Source organism: Poecilia reticulata, linkage group LG4 (genome assembly GCF_000633615.1).
Source record: "Poecilia reticulata strain Guanapo linkage group LG4, Guppy_female_1.0+MT, whole genome shotgun sequence".
Classification (NCBI taxonomy): domain Eukaryota; kingdom Metazoa; phylum Chordata; class Actinopteri; order Cyprinodontiformes; family Poeciliidae; genus Poecilia; species Poecilia reticulata.
The window spans coordinates 1,955,115-1,972,155 of NC_024334.1; the positions used below are offsets into that span (position 1 = coordinate 1,955,115).

The 17,041-nt window shown below is 36.8% G+C and overlaps 1 protein-coding gene across 17 annotated transcripts in view; it reads left to right on the top strand.

Annotated features, from left to right (window-relative positions):
* Nucleotides 1-17,041, top strand: part of lrrc7 (leucine rich repeat containing 7) — a 153,715-nt gene that overhangs the window by 94,162 nt on the left and 42,512 nt on the right. For 13 of the 17 annotated variants that reach the window (XM_017304404.1, XM_017304403.1, XM_008406230.2 and 10 more), the window contains 9 exons: nucleotides 6,017-6,134; nucleotides 7,497-7,575; nucleotides 9,786-9,875; nucleotides 11,153-11,209; nucleotides 11,990-12,053; nucleotides 13,033-13,107; nucleotides 13,198-13,342; nucleotides 14,087-14,159; nucleotides 15,011-15,028. In XM_017304404.1, the coding sequence (XP_017159893.1) occupies nucleotides 6,017-6,134; nucleotides 7,497-7,575; nucleotides 9,786-9,875; nucleotides 11,153-11,209; nucleotides 11,990-12,053; nucleotides 13,033-13,107; nucleotides 13,198-13,342; nucleotides 14,087-14,159; nucleotides 15,011-15,028 (719 nt within the window). Of the gene's footprint in view, nucleotides 1-1,360; nucleotides 1,675-6,016; nucleotides 6,135-7,496; nucleotides 7,576-9,785; nucleotides 9,876-11,152; nucleotides 11,210-11,989; nucleotides 12,054-13,032; nucleotides 13,108-13,197; nucleotides 13,343-14,086; nucleotides 14,160-15,010; nucleotides 15,029-17,041 lie in introns of those variants that run through there. The other 4 variants (XM_008406227.2, XM_008406228.2, XM_008406239.2 and 1 more) reach the window with 2 other exon arrangements.

Below are 17,041 nucleotides of genomic sequence, written 5' to 3' on the forward strand. Positions count from 1 at the left end.
GATAATTTTTCTTAAAATAAGATAATATATCTTACTCGTATAAGTAAAATTGGCTTGTTTTAAGTACAAATACACTAATTTTAAGATATTGTAGGTTTATCTTGGTTAGATATTTTTTCTTGTTTTAGAAAATCTTGACAAGATAAATTTTCTTGTTCTGTTGGCAGATAATTTTTCTTATTTTAAGAAAATTATACCCTATTTTTGTACTTTTTTTTCTTGTTTTTGAAAGGGGACTTTTTGCAGTGCACCTGATCACTTGATGACCTGGCCACCTGATCACTTGATCACCTGCTCACCTGGTCGCCTGCTCACCTGCTCACCTGGCCGCCTGCTCACCTGGCCACATGGTCACCTGGTCACCTGGCCACCTGAAAACCTGATCACCTGCTCACCTGGTCGCCTGCTCACCTGCTCACCTGGCCACCTGGTCACCTGATCACTTGATCACCTGGCCACCTGGTCACCTGGTCGCCTCCTCACCTGGTCACCTGGCCACCTGATCACCTGCTCATCTGGTCACCTGATCACCTGGCCACCTGCTCACCTGGTCACCTGTTAACCTGCTCACCTGGCCACCTGCTCACCTGCTCANACCTGCTCACCTGGCCACCTGCTCACCTGCTCATCTGGTCACCTGATCACCTGGCCACCTGCTCACCTGGTCACCTGTTAACCTGCTCACCTGGCCACCTGCTCACCTGATCACCTGGCCACCTGCTCACCTGGTCACCTGATCACCTGGCCACCTGCTCACCTGGTCACCTGATCACCTGGCCACCTGATCACTTGATCACCTGGTCACCTGATCACTTGATCACCTGGTTGCCTGGCCACCTGATCACCTGGTCACCTGATCACCTGGCCACTTGATCACCTGGTCAACCTGGTCACCTGGTTCCGCTCCAGTTTCTGGTTCTCAATCTGAAAACATTTTCTATGACGTCGTCTTACAAGTAGCAGCTTTTATCTCGATTAGTGGTGGAACTCTGCAGGTATTTTTGATCAAATTAATGTAATTAATTTATTGCATATTTTAATTGGAAATCATATATCAACAAAATAAGCTGCATTTTCCCATTTGTGCTGCTGAATTATGGTATTATTTAGGTTATTCAACCATCAGGTTGGTGTAAAATGACATTATGATTCATTTTCTAAGTGTTTCAGGAACTTTCTCTCAGAATTTTGACTTTCTTTTCAAGTTTATTGTGTTGTTTTTTCTCAGAATTCATTTTTTCAGAATTCTGACATTTATCAGAGAATTTTTACGTTTTTCTCTGAATTTTTTCTTTTACCTCAGATTGTGAGTTTTGATCTCATAACTGTGAGAAAAAAGTAAAAAAAAGAAAAAGAAATGTGATCTAAAAACTCTGAGTTTAGTGTCAGAAATCTGAAAATCTAAATTCTCAGGAAATTTTTTTTTAAATTCTGAGGTCAGAATTTTGAGAATAAAGTCAAAATATATATATTTTTCCTCAATCCTTTCCTGTGGTTGAGATAAAAACCTGCTTGTGGTTGAGGATCCTCCTTCTTTCAGCTCCTTTGGTTCTCAGCTGGAGTCTCTGCCCTGATCAGAGGATTTTAAGCATCTTGTTCATCTGCGATGGGAGGATGGAGGATTTTCTGGCCCGACCCACTTGGAGGAAACGCCAAAGCAGAGGCAGAAAACACGTTAGGGGCAGTTTTATCCCCTCTGGTCTGAGAAATGAGCCTGAAAGTGTAGCTGGGGGAGGAGAGAGGATGTTTCCTCCCCTGGGTTTCTGTGCAGCTTGGTTAGATATTCATACGTTTGAGAAGACAAGTTAAAATATTCACCTAAAATCTGTAACAAGACAGATTTTAGGTGAATTCACATACTAATCAACATGTGTTTCTGCTGCAGATGTTCAGATTTTGTAAAGAAAAAACAATCATTAACATTTCCTTCCACTTGTGTTTGGTCCAGTGCAGAAACTTAGTGCGCTGAAATAAGGCAACGAGTAATTTCACGTAACTTTAGCTTGTGTTGAGGCAGTAGTTCCTTGAAATTGACGAAAAAGAATAGTTAGTTATGGAAATATGTCTTGTTGTAAGTATCTTTTGATCAGTGTTAAGGAATTATTGACTTAAAACAAGCCTCTAGCTGTCTGAAAAGTTACTTTTACGTTAGTTTTTTTTTTTTTTTTTTTTAAGTGCACTGAGATATTTGCACTAGAATTTATTTAAAAAAAATACTCGGTAGGATTTTCTGTTTTTGCAGTGCAGAATTGGGGAAAAAACTGCCTTTTTTGGGGGAAAATCCTGGAAAATCCAGTTTTATATTAACATTTTGCAAAGAACTATAATTGCACTTGTATAGCCTTTGCTGTTTATTGACCAGGACTCTTTTGAAAGCGAAATTTTTAATTACGATGGCAGTGTCCTGGTTAAATAAAATAAAAATAAGAAATGCTTCATCACAAGAAGTCCCAGTCAAACGCGCTCTTTGACTTGATGAACTGTGTGACCCGTTGGGTGAATAGCTCAGTCTGGCGGTGGCTCGCTCGGCGCCCTGCAGGTCGAGCAGCCGCTAAACGGCCTCCTGATATCTCAAGCAGAATTAAAGGTGCTGTTTATAAGCGGGCTGTCACATGTATTGGTATTCTGTCCTGGTTTAAATGACAAAGATGGTGAATTGGATTTCTAAATTTAGCCTGCTTGGATGGAGACCAGCTATTATGTCTTTGTGAGCGGCAGGCCAAACGTGCATTTAACCGAATAAATAAAGAGTCTGCTCGGCCATGACAACGCGTGCCAGCATCGTGTTCAGCTGCTGATTGATGGGCCTGTATAAGTGAGCTGGACAGGCCTTTTCATGTGTTTGAGTTCGTCCCGGCGCGAGCCATCATCTCCACTTATTTCAGAGGCTGAAGAGCCGGATGCGACTGTGGCAAAGCTGCTAAGATATGGACAAATAAAATCAGTACAGACGTTCGATTTGTCCACGACATCAACCAATATATTTACTAGGGCTGTAGTGATACAATAATCTCACTATACGACGCGATACACGATATTCTGCTCACGATACGATATATATTGCGATATTCAGCAAACGACACATTTCAATACACTTTCGCGATTTTCTGAAATATTTTAGAGGGACAGAGTGATTTTGGTGACATTTTGTGACTGTTATAGAGTTGGACTGAATTAATTTAACTGAAAACTGATTAAAAGCACCAACTACACAATACCTGGACATGGACACAGACTTAAAGTCGACAGCTGGACAAAATGAATCAAAGAAGTGGTGAGAAAACATGTTTCTTTTAATTGAAACAGTACAAACTGTAGCTTACATGCATTTGTGAAGTAAATAAAGTGCATAAAGTACCTGCTCTGAATAGTTTGATACCTTTTTAACACTTAACATCTGAAGGAATCCCTCTAAGCTTGATGACCTGATCACTCTCCCGGCGAAGCAAGCAGTGAGTGAGCCAGGTGACAGTTGGATGTTACGATACTTGCGGATGAATATCGATTTTTTTCTAGGATAGAAAATATCGATATATATCGCAAAATCGATATTATTACACAGCCCTAACATTTAGGAAAAGTATTATGGAAAATCAACTTTTCTGTGCTTTGCAGCATGTTTTAATGTGATTCCTTCATCAAATACATGCATGTTTGAGAAATCGTTTAGTAACCGTAGCAACCGTTAATCTGTGCAGAACACCTGGGGGATCCTCCTACAGACTAGCCAGCAGCAATTAGCAAACGCCTGGTGGAACCGAACATCTGCTGAGCTCGTTATGCTTCTCAGAGAAACGCTGGGAAAAATGTTGGGTAACACTTTGTTTGAAGGGGGGTGCATAAGACTGACATAACACTGTCATGAACATGAAGAAGTCTTTATGAATGTTGTCATTAAATTGTGAGGTTGCACAGTGGCGCAGTTGGTAGAGCTGTTGCCTTGCAGCAGGAAGGTTCTGGGTTTGATTCCCGGCCCCGGTCTTTCTGCATGGAGTTTGCATGTTCTCCCTGTGCATGGTGGGTTTTCTCCAGGTACTCCGGTTTCCTCCCACAGTCCAAAAACATGACTGTCAGGTTAATTGGTCTGCCTAAATTGTCCCTAGGTGTGAGTGTGTGTGTGCATGTTTGTTTGTCCTGTGTGTCTCTGTGTTGCCCTGTGACAGACTGGCGACCTGTCCAGGGTGACCCCGTGACCCCGCCTCTCGCCCGGAACGTTAGCTGGAGAGGCACCAGCACCTGCTGACCCCACTGAGGGACAAGGGTGAAAGAAGATGGATGGATGGATACAAAATCATGCAAAGTTGTCACTTTTAATGGGCTTTTAATGCAACTTTTAGAGCAACTTTGATTTAAAGTGTCATTATTTACCGAATGACACTTCATGACAACGTTCATAAACATTCATAAGGACTCATTCATGTTCATGACAGATGTTATGTCATGTTTATGAACGTGTTATGTCAGTCTTATGCACACCCCTTCAAATAAAGTGTTACCGCTTCTTAAAGAGACAGAGGCCCAATTTTAAGGCGTTAAATTACAAAGTCAAATTTGGTTTATGTAGCATTTTTATAAACAACTCAAGGTAGCATAGTTACTTTATTGTGCTCTAAAATATATTTATTTATTTATGCTTCTATTATTTATGTATGTATGTATTTATTTATTTATTTATCTATTTCTTTATTTATTTGTTTATTTTCTTTCATTTTCTTAACTTTTCCATGCCAAAAAAAAAAAAAATGCACCAAATGAGCCAATTTCTGCAAATTTTGTTTCATTACAATAAATAAATGCTACAAAAATTGACAATTAAAATTTAATAGGTGAATCAGATTTTTTTTTTCTTGCAGAATAAAGCGAGCTCTCTGCACTTGCATTAAAAAAAAAAGTTTATCCCCATTTATGCATCAGAACATTTCGTCAGTCGGTCGATAAAGAACCGTCATTTATTTCCCCCAAATCTCAGTTCTGCTTTCTTCCACAGCGATTTGGGGCTTTTTGCATAATATATGTCGATGTGCATATTGGTTTCACGTCTCTGGAAAACTGCCGTAAACTGTTGTACGGGTTATGTTTTAGTGTAAATTCAGAGAATCTATGAAATGCTGCAGTAAATTAAATTACTTTAAACCTGAAACAGTGGAGAGACGAGGACAAACCCACTGAACCAAATGTTCAAATTACCTAAATCTGTTTGGTGGTTTGAAAGTAACAAGTTGAAATTTAGGTTTGTGCCTTTTTGTGAGACGTTTCTTCACTTATTTTGGGGGAAATTGTTAAAGATTTCACCACAACATTCAGCTAATTTCTCATCTTTTCATTTCTTTCTTTGAAGGAATGGAAACTAATTTGTAGCAGCTCTTGAATCTAAACTCTTCAGGCTTCCTAAAACACCTGGCAAAGATTCTACTGACAGATTATCGTCTTAAAAAATAAAATAAAAAAAGGGAGATTTGGTTTTAGAATATTTTTATAATATTTGAATTGGGTTTATTGCATTTTTAGCTACATTTTTTGTGAGAAATATTAGTTACATCATTAGCAACTCGTATATATTCGCGTTATGTAATATTCAGCATTTTAATAATGTTACTAAATTCTGCAATATTCAACTCCACTGAGTCAAAACTGTGTTTTTATAAATTAATTTTCAGTGATGCAACATATTTGTTGATGAATTTGGTCATTTAAACATTTTTTTCATGGTATTTAGAGAATTTAAACCCTCTAAATTTGTTTTTATCAATGCTCTATTCACCATTATTTGTGCTGCATTTCCTCATACATGATACTGAACGCTGCTTCTTTTTATTACTCTTTCGTCCTCCAGGGCAACTGTACTGGGAAAATTAAATCTGCATTATTTATGGGAAGAAGCAGCTAAACAGCGCAGCTTATAGCCTGCAGCAAACTTTCAGTTCTCTGTCTGGTTATGTGGCGTCCTGTTTGATGTCTGTTTGACTTCTTCATGCGATTAAAATATTCTTTTGTTCTCCATTGTTTTCTCTCGCAGCAACTCTTCCAGTGCCAGGCCCTAAAGAAGCTGAGTTTGCCCGATAACGACCTTTCCAATCTTCCCACCACCATCGCCAGCCTGGTCAACCTCAAAGAGTTAGACATTAGTAAAAACGGTAAGGTGCTCAGAACAGATGTTGTAGTAAAATATATTGTAACTACAGCTCAGAGAAAATATTTTAAAATGCTGCTGTTACTTTATAAATCACCACAATACATCAAAGACGTGCTGCTGTTGTTGTATTAACTTTCCAAACCTCTCAGGTCTTTTGGTTCTGGAACCAAAAATGTAGAAACAGCATTCAGCTTCTATGCACCACAAATCTGGAACAAGCTTCCAGAAAACCTAAAAACTGCTGAAACACTGAGCTCCTTTAAGTCTACACTTAAAAACCCACCTGTTTAGAGTTGTTTTTGAACCATAATCAATGAAACGTGTTGATGTGTATTTTTACACATCTATATGTAAAAATAATACATGAATATTATATAATAATGCAATAATACATTACAAAATGTAATGTTTACTGGTTTTCTCAACTGTTGACTTTGTATTTTTGTGCTTTTATGATGTAAAACACTTTGATCTGCTGAAATGTGCTATTTATTGTTTACATCCGGAAATTTCACGCATGCACACAAATTTGGAGAGCCAAAACACTCGACTTCAATTTGCGGTAGAACGACTCCGTTAACTAATGTAGATGTAAGTACTACTGATTAATGCTTTGCGCCACAGCAAAGGAGAAAATAACGCGGAAAAAACGTTGAAGAACAACTCAAAACCACTTTTTTTTCTCGCTCTCTGTGTCACTTAGTCGACACAGAGACTCGTTGCCATAGCAACTGACAACAACACCGCTTTATGTTTCAGGATTCAACACCAAAAAAACACCCAAACATTTTCCACACAAAGAACAGAACATGCAGTACGTTACAGTTTTATGTTTTCAGGTTTGATGTTTGTTTTGTGATTATTAATAAGTGATAGCTGTGGTAGATTAGCCACCGCTGCTAACAGCTAAGCTAACACAGCGGTGGTTAATTAGCTAATTTAAACACCTGCTCTACTGATGATCTGTCAGGGTTAGTGTTTAGGTTTCCTGTTTTATTTTTTTGTAACTGAACCAAAACACAGAATTCTGCAGCACATCTACATGTTAAGGTTCTCATAGTCATGCTAGCATGACTAGCCTACTTTCCTCGCTCTCGCCGTTTTCTTTCTGACCTTGTTATCTAGTTATTGCAGTGTTGCAAAGCACTGCGTCCCTTTTAATTTTGTATATCAGGCGTACAGTTACGGTTTAGGGCGTTTTATTGATAACTTAACAGCAGAAGCCAATGCTAATCATCGTTAGCCAGCAGCTCTTTGCCTTCCAGCAGGGAGATCTTGGATGCATGACGTCACATTGCAACAGGTCCATGCAAATAAACCTTATTGATTGATTGGAACGTGATATTATGACTCACTCCAACAGGAATCCAGGAGTTTCCAGATAATATAAAATGCTGTAAAGGCCTGTCTGTGGTAGAAGCCAGCGTCAACCCCATTACCAAGTAAGATCCGAATACTTTCCATCTCTACTAACCTGAACCTTTCTCTTTATCCTGGTTTGACTGAAACAACAGCAGCTTATTGTAATGCCTCCACTTAGCAGCTCGGGGAAAGTCTCACTAAATAACTCAGAAATATCCTTAAAATAAGTTTCTTTAACTTCCCGAAGGAAAAAAATGTTTCTTTAAAACTTGTAGACATAAAACCTGAACACATATTGAAGTATGGATCCACCACAGGGTTGAAAGATTGACAATTACAAGAAAAAACTGACGCAGCTCTTGACTTGGATTCTTTTTAGTTAGTTGCCTTGATTTTTTCCTTGAGGTTTTCAATTCAGATAAAATTAATTTAATAGAAATGTTGCTGTTTACTTGGCGACTGTGGCTTGAAGGGAAATTGTGAGTTTAATTCCAGTTTCCAAAAACACAAATCCTATATTTGGTCTATTTTCTGGTGTAAACTTATTAGTATACTTGAAATAAGACAAAACTAAATTTTAAATAACTTTTAAAGGAGCTTGTTTTAAGTAAATAATTCCTCAATATTGATAAAAAAGTGTAGATTTAACTTAAAATGTTTTATAATCTGCCAATAATTCTAGCACTTTTTAAAAATCTATATTAATTTAAAACAAGCTTCTATATATTGCTGATGAGTTTTGTCTTATTTGAAGTATATTAAGATATTTGCACTAAAACCTAAACCAAAATTTTAGCTCTATTATGAAAAATATGAGTTTTTGCTTGAGCAGTGACAATACAATGCACAGAATAAATAAACACATTTAACCAAACAACTTATTCCTTTCTGGTAGAATAATGAGTTGAGTTGACCAACTTTACGATCTAAATTGTTTCTTTACGGAATAAACTGTAGAGTTTATATAAAAACATTACTTTTTTCATGGTGAAGTTATAAACTTTATGCATTTACTTGTCATTTTGAACTGTTAATAAAACCAGAGAAAATTACAAATAGACTTATTGCCTGATCTAAACCCCATGAATGTCGTTTCTTATCCGTTTAATTAAATTAAAATAACCCGATTGTTGGTTATTTTTTTAAACTAAAACTTGATAGAAGCACCTTTTGATTTAATTTAAACATTTATTTGCGTACAGTAAGCCAAAATTATACCTATCTTTGGTTGATTTAGGTCTTAAGTAATCTTTTATTTTACCAACATGTATTTTGTATCTGGGGCTGCACAGTGGCGCAGTTGGTAGAGCTGTTGCCCTGCAGCAAGAAGGTTCTGGGTTCGATTCCCGGCCCCGGTCTTTCTGCATGGAGTTTGCATGTTCTCCCTGTGCATGGTGGGTTTTCTCCAGGTACTCCAGTTTCCTCCCACAGTCCAAAAACATGACTGTCAGGTTAATTGGTCTGTCTAAATTGTCCCTAGGTGTGAGTGTGTGTGTGCATGGTTGTGTGTCTCTGTGTTGGCCTGCCTGACAGACTGGCGACCTGTCCAGGGTGACCCCGCCTCTCGCCCGGAACGTTAGCTGGAGAGGAACCAGCACCTCCTGACCCCACTAAGGGACAAGGGTGAAAGAAAATGGATGGATGGATGGGTATTTTGTACCTGTAGCTAATTTGGAAGTGGCCCAGTCAAAGTTCAGACTCATAATCAAAGGAATTTTCTCAAATTTTAGTAGAAACTTTTGATTGGTGTAAAGTCAATAAAGATGTTTAACTTACCCCTGCTTTAGGTGATGATTTAATCAGTAAACCAAAATGACTGGAGTTTTTTTATTTTTTATGTGAAAAATGTTATTTAATGCGAGCATTTTTATCTGAACCCAAACTAATTAAAAAAACAAATACAGGCTTTGTTTCCTCTTTTATTACCCAAGTGAGACGCCTCATAATAATTAATAAAAAATATCCAGACACTATGCAGTCTTGTCTCCGTTATGCCGTCTCATCAGATCTGCATATTCACAGGAAGTAAACGCGTTTACCGCTGGAGTCTCAGGTGTAATTACTGCTGCTTTGTGATGCTGAAGTGCTGCGGAGGAAAATGCTTCTTGTGCGTCTCTGAGCTGCTTGTGCAGCAGATGAGTCATCTGCAGGCCAGCAGTGGTTAGCTGCTCCTGCTAGCTAGCATGCTAGAAACCGGTCCTGTTTCATTCAGTTGGAGCCGAGTGAAACGGCTCCAGTTTGTCTTTTGTTTCCTCTCCTGTTGTTTTTCACTGAATTCTTCTCGTCTCAGACTCCCAGATGGTTTCACGCAGCTCCTGAATCTGACCCAGCTCTTCTTGAATGATGCCTTCCTGGAGTATCTGCCCGCTAACTTTGGCAGGTGAATTAAAAACGCAAAATAAAGTAATTTTGTCCAGTTTCTAGTGCGAATACCTTAGTACATTTGAAACGCATTAAAACTAACTTACAAGTAACTTCTCAGCAAGACGCATGAGCTCGTTTTAAGTCAATAATTCCTTAATGTTGATTAAAAAGGTCCATTGGCAGTTTATTCCACAATCTACCGGCCGATACACCGTTGCCTAGCAACCCCAGCCCGACCCGTCACCTAGCAACCAGGTTCCAGTTCCATTGGCAGTTAGAACATGGAAACACTGTCATATTGTAAGTTAAATAATTATTATTGACTTAAAACAAACTCCTGTATCTCCCTGAAAAGTTACTTGTAATTCAGTTTTGTCTTATTTCAAGTGTACTAAGATATTTGCACTGGAAATAAGATTGAAAATACTTGGTAAGATTTTGAGGGTTTTTAGTGTAAATTTGTGTTTTTTGTGTTTTTCGGGGGGATTAAATATTTATTCACTATCAAATACTTTTTTTTATAGTTTTTAAAGTTCACAGCTGAATTTTGTGTTTAGCATATTTCTGAAGATGCCTTCCTTGTACAGGACATGCATGAGAATTATGCCCTTAAGGCTAATTTTAAAGCTTATATTTTAGGAAGCATTATTAAATATGACTATGGAAATGCTGTGGGATACTGACCTTGCTTCTTATTTATAATTTATACAACTTTTTCTCAGCAAAAAAAATAATAATTTAAGCACGTATGTTATTACTGCACTCTTTTTCTTGGTTTGCTTTAAGTTTTTTTTTTTTTTTTTTTTTTTTGAGAAAATTATCCCGTAAACAGAAAAAACAGCTGATCTAATTAAAACAAACTCAGTTAATTTGTTACAAGTAGTGAATGTATATTTTCCCAAGTTTATTAAGTTGTGTGGTTACACAAGTATAAATATATTGCATTTCATAAACTTAATGTAACAAAATAACTCTTTTTTTTTTTTCAGTCGGAGCTCCATTGGTGACAATATTTGTTAAAAATAAAAATAAAAACACTGATTTCTGGATGGAACTTTTTTTTCACACCATTTTTTTTTGCTAAGTCTGTTTTTGTATTTCCTACTCAAAACTTGCGTTTTCTGATGCTTTTCTTTTCACTTGATCTTATTTTAATTTAGTTCTTTTTTGTGTTTCCTCCTGTTGCATCTTTGGATGTTTTTTATTTTAGTCCCTTTTTTGTATTTCCTACTGTTGCGTCTGAGTGCAAATGGAAGGAATTAAGTTTAGGCTTTTCTTCCATCTGTTATTCAGGCTCTCCAAATTACGGATTCTGGAGCTGAGAGAGAACCACCTGAAAACCATGCCAAAGTAAGACAGGATGCCATATGTATACTTTACTCTGTGTGTTGGAGTGAAAGAGACAGACGGATTTAAAATAATAATTCTGCAGCTCTCAAACATAAAGAAACTGAAATAAATATTAATATTTACTACTACAGGGATGTCCAAACTTTTAAATTAATAATAGAAACATGAAAATACATTAAAGCAATTCAAATTGTCTGATTTTTCTTGTTGTTTTGTAGAAAACGGATGTTATTTATTGTATATCCAAAACTTTAAAGTTATTTTTGCCATTTTCTGAATTAGAAGAAATTTCTTTTGGGCTTGATTGAACAAATTTATTCTGTCGAAGAAAAATATTTAAGTTTGTATTTCAAAACTCTTGCTATATTAAGTCCAGTTAATTAAATTAAATAAAACCTAACTTAGTCTAAGCAAAATCGGCTTTACAGTAATAGACTCTATATAAACTTTTGGTTACAAAGAAACAAATACTTAACATTTTTGTCATAAAATGTTTCTGTTAGTAATACTTTTACTGTATTTAAAATTAAAAGTTGTGACGGATCGGCCACACAAAATCACTCCCAGGGCCACAAATGGCCCCCAGACCACACTTTGGACACCCCTGTACTAGTATGTTTCTATCACTATCACACATAGAAATGTAACTGTTTTTGTTTTGCTTTTGAGAATGCACCCTGAATTTTAGATTATTTTTAAAAAATAAGGAATCCCACTGTGAGAAAATGAATATTTAATAAAACTGAAGTCACAGAACTGTTTCCATTTCCCTCTGGTGAGGTCCATCCACAGACTGACACAGCTGGAGAGGCTGGATCTGGGCAGCAACGAATTCTCCGAAATGGTGAGATTTTAATGCAGATTAAATTACACGTCAGATTGTGAGCTGGAATAAAAGTAAAAAGAGAAACAACAGAGAACCACTGAGATTAAAGGAAGCCTGTCACCATCTGTTTAGACACAAAGTAGAAAACTGCTTGGAGTTCTGCCAAAGTTTGGCTCTAAGATCTTAGGTACCAATCTGTGTGAAAGTGACAATAAATTGACGAATTAAACTATCATATTAGAGTCTCTGCTGCTTTTTTTGGCTTCAATTTTTCACCTAAAATGCTGAATGAGAAGAAGAATCGTTCCAGTTCCTTGTTTTAGGAAATACCAACATTTATCTATTTCGTAATGTATTATCCACAGCGACATGCTGGATAGTCATTTAAATGCAGAAATAAAGTCGTGTACTCATGATTTTTGACAGTCTGAGGTTAAAACTACCTGTTATCTTTGTACAGTAAATGTACAAAATGCTTTTAATTTACTTAGTGAAGAATGTTGTAAAATTCTCAAACAGAAATCCTTGCTTCTCTTTTTATATTTGTATTTCTATCACTTTGCTTCTTACTGGTGCAAGTCTTTTTTTTTTTTTTTCTCATAAATTGAACCATTAGCTACACGACAACCCGACCCGAGGAATCATCTAAAGATGGTTCAGATTTTACAAAAGCGGCCATCTTTACTCTTTACTCGACCCAAACTCTTCTATAGTTTATTTGCATTTGTAAACAGATATTTCCAAAAAACCCTCCTCTAGTTGTAGTGTTCGCAAAATTAAATATATAAACTTTATACAAAACTTTATTTGCCATTTTAAAAACACAAACATCAACCCAAACAACGCCAGACCAGTATTTTATTTCTGTTTGAGTCCTGATTTACAGACCTGCGTTCTCTGATGCTGGATAAGATTTATTAGCGTTTTCATGCGTTTGCTTCTTGTTTTTTCCCATTATTTGCATTTGACCGTGTGAAATCCTGTTTTATCTCGTTAGCCAGAGGTGTTGGAACAGATGCACAGCCTGAAGGAGCTGTGGCTGGATAACAACTCTCTACAGTCTATACCTGGGGTGAGACAACGTTTCGCAGTAAAATCGGAGCATGGGAGCAGAAACGGCACATTGTGGCAGACCTTAACTTGTTCGTCCGCTCTCCTGCAGCCTATAGGGAAGCTTCGCCAGTTGCGGTACTTGGATTTGGCCAAGAATCGCATTGAGACGTTGGATAGTGACGTCTCAGGCTGTGAGGCCTTAGAAGATCTGCTGCTCTCCTCCAACATGCTGCAGCACCTGCCAGACTCTATAGGTACTTCAAATCAACCTGCTTATTATTCACAGTAGTTCCTAAAAAAAGGGCTGTTGGTCTTTTTGTATCATTTTCTGCCAGTCTGCTACAAATCTGCATGTAATTATCTATAATTATCTAAAAAATGTAAGTGGTAATTTATGTAAATGATTGTGTTAAAGGGGCAGTTCGTTTCTTTTAGCTGTACATCAAGTTATAATCCTGTTAGCTCATCAAAAATAAACCTGGAGTGTTTCCTTGATTCTCTCATGCATGTTTGAGAAATCCGTTCGTCTCCATGGCAACCAATCAGCTGTGCAAAACGCCTGGGCGGACCTAGCTCCGCCTTCGAGACGCAGCTCCGCCCCCACTCAGCTCCTTCAGACTAGCCAGCAGCAATTAGCAAACACCTGGTGGAGCCGAAACTCTGCTGAGCTCGTTGTAGGAGCTGCCTCTCAGTGAAACGCTGGTAAAAAACGTAGTTAAAGGAGCCATGCTGTGATGACTTCCTGAAAGCAGAGTTTTTAAAGAGATAGGCCCAATTTTAAGGTGCAAAATATCAAAGTAACATTTCTTTTAGGCCATATATGTAGCATTTTTAACAACTAGAGTTAAAATAGTTACTTGGTTGTGCTGTAAAATGGCACAAAGTGCCTGGAAAACACATAATACTTCCTCTTTAAAGCAAAAGGGATGAAAGCTTTTTGGTTTGTAGCTGCGTAGGTTTCGTATGACGCATGTTTGCACCGATGTTTTTGCGTTTAGGAATGCTAAAGAAGCTGACCACTCTAAAGGTAGATGACAACCAGCTGACCTCACTGCCTCACACCATTGGGAGGTAAGAAACCAAAACAAATCCGACTCCTCAGCTGAAGTCACGTTAGCTTGCAGCAGCGTTCAGGAACTTTTTCACATTTCACCATCACAAACGTCAACGATTTCAGTGGTATTTTAAATAATAGAAGTAGCAGACATTTGTATACGGTAAAAACCAAAATTATTCTGATTTAGGTGATGAGCTATTAATTTGAGCAGCATGAATCCTTTCAAAAAGAATTTTTTTCTTTGATTGTTTTTTACCTTCAATTTTTAATTAAATGTAAAAAAAAATAGAACCTTTATATTGTTTAGATTTTGAGAGATTTCTGTCAGAAACGGTGTTCGTGTTTCAGTAAAAATACTTTTAATTGAATAGTTTTGTGCCTTTTTCAGGTCCTCCAGTCTTAATTCTTCAGTATTATTAAAGTCCGTTTTGATGCCTCTGAACCAACTTTATGTTTAGAAAATCTGGTTTTCTTTTTAGTTTTCTGTGGCAAAATGCCTCAAACTTGTAAAGGTTGGATGTGAAACTGTTTTATTTGAGAGCAGTCGGTTGCACTCAGTTTTATTTTATGGAATCAGAGTAAAAGAGGCTAAATACACCATCAGCACTAATCCCACTAAAAAAAAGTTAAACTTGTGGTTGTGATGTGACAAAATGTGAAAAGGTTTACAGATTATGAACACCTTAGTAGTATTCTTTGTTTCGCTTTACTTTAAATCCTCCGTCGGCCGACTGTTAGTAGTTTATGAGGGTTTGCAGGTGAAGGGGTGTGTCGTTAATCTTGTTTATTGCTGTGTTGTAATGCTGGCTGATGATTGGTTGGGGGGGGTCTGTGTGTTGTGTTTGCTGCCGTGCTGTGGCGTTAGTCCGAAGCCAAAGCAAGGGTGAGTAACAAGAGCCTTCTGGATCCGAGGGCTTGTTCAGAGACAGATGTTGAGCTGTGCTGCAGATACAGAGAATCAAAGCTTGCTGCCACATGCTGCCAATATGGGGAACTTTTCATGCCCGCAACAATTACATGCAAACATAAAAAAAAAAACGATTCTTATCTGTAAAGTTTTGATTTAATCTCTAAATATGATTCATGTGCACGAAATGAAAATGGTTGCATGTAAAGTTACTGCAGTGATATGGATGAGCTGAAAAAAAAACAAAATCTTACCAGTTGTTTTGGTTTCGTTTCTAAAGGTTAAGGTAATTTTATTTATATAGCACATTTTCAGCAGCAAGGCAAAAACAAAGTGCTTTACAGGAATCAATAACAAACCAAAGGAAGGAGCAAAAGAATAAAAAGCTAATAATGTTCATCCAAAGTTTATAAACTAGATGCTTCTAGTGTAAATTACATTAGAAATAAGACAAGATATATAGGATCTTATTTTAATTCAATAATCCCTTATTTTGGATTGAAAAGTACAAGTTCCACTGGCAGAACGTTTCACCACCGTTACCTAGCAACCCCAGCCAAGCCCAGGCCGTCACCTAGCAACCGAGTTGTAGTTCCACCGGAAGATTCTTTCACTTTTAACAAGATATTTTTTCCATAAGTGTAACAGAAATAATCTGCCAGTGAAACTAACACTTTTTCATCAATATTAATGAAATAGTGACATAAAACTAATATCTTTATGAAATGTTACTTACAAGTTTGTTTCTAGTGTAAATATCTTAGTATACATGAAATGAGGCAAAACCAACTCACAAGTGACTTTTCAGCAAGACATATGAGCTTATTTTAGGTAAATAATTCCTAAGCACTAGTTCCACATGCACATTATTTCATTGACATTTTTCTCATGTTATAATTAAATAATCTGCCAGTGGAACTAGAACGTTTAATCAATTTTGAGGAATTGTACTAGAAACTAGACCAAAAATAATTGGTAAGATTTTTAATTTTTGCAGTGTTTTTTTTTTTTTTTTTTTTTTTGAGCTCATAATAAAGGTTAAGCAACATTAAATGTATTGTTTTCTTTAAAGAGATTTGAGATACAATGATAAAAATATGTGAAATGAATCCTGTATTTTTATTATTATTATTTTAATACGTTTATTGACTCACTTCATTTGTGGAAAGAATCATTCAGTTCTTTCCTTGAATTTTAGAGTTAAACTGAATGACTGTAGAGATTCGATTAAACTGTATTTCTTCTAAGCTGAACATCTTTGCCAGATCTGTATCTGAGCACTGAAAGCTTCCTGTCTTCATGAACAAGTCCCAGGTTGTAGTCTTGATAAGTAGTTCTGTAGATTAATTACTTCCCTTTGAAGCTCCTTATTGTTTCGTATCCGTTGTTTGAAGTGTTTCTTACCCCTGATGAAAACGATCCCTTTATTCTGTGTCTCTTTTTACATTTTTAAATAAGCTACCACATAAGTTTCATACAGTGTGAACTTTTATTTCATTTTTTTTTTGTTTTACTTCCTTCAACCTCTTTAAAGAGACATGAGCTTTGAACCACATTTGTCATATTTTAAAGCCAAGTAAAATAGATTAAAGGACCTTCTCTGCTTGTAAAAGTGAAATTGTCCCAATGGCGGGTAGATTGAATGTTTCTGCTGACGACTTTCATCAAATGCTGGGAAAAAGTTGTGAAATTATCATTTTGTTTTTACTTTGGACTGCGCTGCAGACGAGAAAGCAGTTAACCCTGTAATTTATTCCTAAAGCAACATTTCTGCCACTACCTGAAAATTACCATTTTTTCACATGCAAAATTCTTGTTTGTTTTAATTTTGTAGCTTTTACAGTTTTAGCTTAACATTTTTCTATTTTGGGCTATTTTTCATGTGCAAAAATCTGATAATTTTGATAATTTTTAAAATGGGGGGTTGGGGGGAGTTAGAAATATGACTTTTAATACTGATGAAAAAATCCAAGTTACTTCTGTTACGCT